This window comes from Sinocyclocheilus rhinocerous, unplaced genomic scaffold (genome assembly GCF_001515625.1).
Source record: "Sinocyclocheilus rhinocerous isolate Xijiao unplaced genomic scaffold, SAMN03320098_v1.1 scaffold2106, whole genome shotgun sequence".
Taxonomy (NCBI): domain Eukaryota; kingdom Metazoa; phylum Chordata; class Actinopteri; order Cypriniformes; family Cyprinidae; genus Sinocyclocheilus; species Sinocyclocheilus rhinocerous.
The window spans coordinates 272,112-272,602 of record NW_015657498.1 but is presented as its reverse complement, the minus strand read 5'-3'; the positions used below and the strand labels follow the sequence as shown (position 1 = coordinate 272,602).

The 491-nt window shown below is 48.5% G+C and overlaps 1 protein-coding gene across 3 annotated transcripts in view; it reads right to left on the bottom strand.

The window, feature by feature from the left end:
• Window positions 1-6: 6 nt before the first annotated feature.
• LOC107721192 (eukaryotic translation initiation factor 4E transporter) overlaps window positions 7-491 on the bottom strand; it is a 17,694-nt gene continuing 17,209 nt past the window's right edge. For all 3 annotated transcript variants that reach the window (XM_016529075.1, XM_016529077.1, XM_016529076.1), the window contains one exon: window positions 7-222. In XM_016529075.1, coding sequence (XP_016384561.1) covers window positions 26-222 — 197 coding nt within the window. In that variant the 3' untranslated portion in view covers window positions 7-25. The remainder of the gene's footprint in view (window positions 223-491) is intronic.

The window sequence follows — 491 nt, the reverse complement described above, 5'->3', positions numbered from 1 at the left end:
CCTGCTGACTGGTCAGAGGAGGTCATCACTGGCGGAACTCGAGCTCGTCAACACTGATTACTTTAGTAGACGGCATGGAAGGGAGGGGCTGTTGCAGCATGTCAGATCCAAACCACTTGGCCAGACCCAGAGGAGGGCTGCCACCTCTTCGCTGGGAATGGTTTGTCCGATGGGGACCGTAGCTCTGTGATTGGGGTCCTCCTAACGGAGCCACTGGCAGATCTGTGGAGAAAAAAAATTAAAGGGGTCATATGTTGCTAAAAAGTTTTGTGTATTTGGTGTAATGAAATGCGTTTATGCGGTTTAAGGTTAAAAAAACATTTTCCACATACTGTACATTATTGTTTCTCCTCTATGCCCCGCCTTTCTGAAACGCGTAGATTTTTACAAAGCTCATCGGTCTGAAAAGCGAGGTGTGCTCTGATCGGCCAGCTATCCAGTGTGTTGTGATTGGCCGAATACCTCAAGCGTGTGACGGAAATGTTACGCCC